Source organism: Myotis brandtii, unplaced genomic scaffold, assembly GCF_000412655.1.
Source record: "Myotis brandtii unplaced genomic scaffold, ASM41265v1 scaffold966, whole genome shotgun sequence".
Classification (NCBI taxonomy): domain Eukaryota; kingdom Metazoa; phylum Chordata; class Mammalia; order Chiroptera; family Vespertilionidae; genus Myotis; species Myotis brandtii.
Genome location: NW_005372000.1, coordinates 150010 through 152685, shown reverse-complemented (window position 1 = coordinate 152685; position 2676 = coordinate 150010). Strand labels below are relative to the sequence as shown.

The 2676-nt window shown below is 40.8% G+C and overlaps 1 protein-coding gene across 1 annotated transcript; it reads right to left on the bottom strand.

Annotated features, from left to right (window-relative positions):
• Positions 1 to 1375: 1375 nt before the first annotated feature.
• On the bottom strand, positions 1376 to 2317 carry LOC102241224 (olfactory receptor 56A4). The gene has a single exon (XM_005886222.1). It carries the CDS (start codon positions 2315 to 2317, stop codon positions 1376 to 1378), a length of 942 nt encoding a protein of 313 aa, XP_005886284.1.
• Positions 2318 to 2676: the final 359 nt, after the last annotated feature.

Here is a 2676-nt window from a genome sequence, read left to right as displayed (position 1 = left end):
TTTTGGTTATTTTAGAGGTAAACTGAGAGTAATATTCCTTTGTACTGCTCTGGGTAGGGGTTGCAAAGCAGCCAAACATCTGTACACTATGTGGTCATAAATCAATTAGACAGTTTACTAAGACAGATGCAGAAAGTGTAGTGTGGTGAAAGCAGATTGCTTTATCATGACTAGTGTGTCAGAGCCTGTTTTGCTCCCTCCATAACACAGGATGGGATGTGGAGAAATTTTTGGGGATAAGTGACACTGGAAGCCATATAGCCCCAAAGAATGTGAGTACTATGTGGTATCATGACCACATATCACTTGAGGCTGTCTTTTGGAACTCCAGAAGGTACGTTTGTAGGAAGCCTCATGGCACACCTAGGCTGAAATGAATATGAATAGAATATATTAAATTGACTGTTATATGGAGCACCCTATTGTTTAGGTAAAAGATTTCTCAAGAAAATAAACTAGTAATAAAAATGACTCTAGGGATAGAGAAACACTAAATATCATGGATATCTTATACCATAAGGTAAATGGGGCATGAGATAATGATCTGCTCCCATTCAGAGGGCAACAGGAAAAAGGAATGAAAATAGGCTGTCAATTTAAGTATATCTAAGATAAGCAGGAGAGAGTGTGGATGGATCATGCCTAAAATCTGATGGAAAATTCAGGTAGGATCATATGAATTCAGAAGTTGGTAAAGCACATCTGAAACAAAAAACCTCTCACTTAAAACACACACACAATTGAGTGATCCTAAAATTTATTTAAGAATTCTTTTTAAAAAGAAAAGAGCAACAGAAAATTTATGCTACAGAGAAGTGTCATTAGATAAATACTAGTATATCAACAGGATCTGGCAGGGCTAGAGGAGGCAATGGATGGCACATGGCATTCACTCAACTATAAGAATCCAAGTTCTGGAGTGAACTTTCTATATATTCACAAGAGAGCCATTCATGGTACAAAACCAAATTGATCTGTATATCAGATCTCAGGTAGAATCAAGAGATCTAATACATATATAAATACTAAGTAATTGAGGAAATTGAGAGGCATTGAAAGTGATTAGACTACCATTTATTCTTTATTTAAGAAAACAATAGCACTCTAAGTAAGCTCCTGTGATTATGGCTTGACAAATCCCTTTCACGTAAGTGAGGCCAGGAGAAACTTCTAGGTAACTCCAGAATGCAAAAACAGTCAGTGAAATAGAAAACAGGAGTCAAAATATGGATATCTCCAGGATCAAATGAAACATTAGAGAAAGAAAAATCCATACTTATTTCTGTAGTAATCATTTATATTTTCTATGCATCATGAAAATTATTCCCCATTATCAGTTTCTGTTTCCAAGGTCAAATCTCACTTATGTTAGTTCTTACAGCCTCCTCAGCAATTTCTGGATTCCCTGCTTGATCTCCTTGGTTCTCACGCCATAAACAATGGGGTTCAGAGCTGGAGGGATCAGGTGGTGCAGGATGTTGAGCAGGATGGGGACATCTGGGGGGATTCTCTTCCTGGCCAGGTTAGTGATGACCAGAACCAGCAGGACTGTGCTGAAGAACAGGATGAGGATGAAGTGGGAACCGCACGTGCTCAGGGCCTTGGCCGCAGCACCCTCAGCCTTGAGCCTTAGCACAGCTTTCAGGATGAAGGAGTAGGAGAGAACAATAAGGATGAGGTCAGAACCTAGTAAAGTCCAGCCTGCCACAAACTGGTAGAGCCGGTTGAAGGTGATGTCATCACAGGAGAGTTTGGATACAGACAGGTTAGTGCAGATGCAGTTCTTGATGATGTTCTCTGCACAGTATCTGAGTCGGAAAGAAAGGATTGGAACAGGAAGAGAAAAGAGAGCATTCCGGGCCACAACAAATATGGCAGCCCTAGCCACAAATTGGTCAGTGATGATGGATGGGTACCGTAGTGGGTGGCAGATGGCCACATAGCGGTCATAGGCCATGACCATGAATGTGCAGGACTCCATGGTCAAGAAACTGTTCATGATGAACATCTGGAGGAAGCAGGCAAAGAAGCTGATGGACCTAAGGTCAAACCAGAAGATGGCCAGGACCTTGGGGATGACGGTAAGACAGAGCACAACGTCCAGTAGTGAGAGCAGGCTGAGCAGGTAGTACATGGGCTCATGCAGAGAGGCCTCCAATCGGATGGTGATCAAAAGAATACCATTGGCCCCCATGGCCAGGATGAAGAGGATGCTGAGAGGCAGAGACAGCCAGTGCTGCCAACTCTGGTAGTTAGGGAAGCAGATGAGGAAGAATTCAGAGACTGGAGCAGTGGAGTAGTTGCTGGGTGATGTCATGTAAAAAATTCTGTATAAGCTAGAAATTCGGAGTCCCTAAAAATGAGAACAAAATATATCACCATTGAAAGTATATGCTCTAAGATGCAGTAGAACTCAGTTTTCATTAGAGCTCTCAATCTGTCCCAGTAGAGTTTTTAAATCATTGTCATCATCAATCATCACTGACATTTAACTCAACAATTTTCATGTGCTAGGCATTATGCAGAATGTTTATATTCACAATATCACTATCATTTAAAAACATTTAAGAGTAATTAATATTATACTAATTTCACAGATAATGAAAGAGGGAGCAGAGTAGTCTGAACTAAATCAGAGAGCCAGTAGTACTAAAGAACCAGGGAATCTGACTCTTG

Bases quoted from the DNA above. Each gene is read 5' to 3' on its own strand.
- LOC102241224 (XM_005886222.1), bottom strand. From the start codon at position 2,317: ATGACATCACCCAGCAACTACTCCACTGCTCCAGTCTCTGAATTCTTC.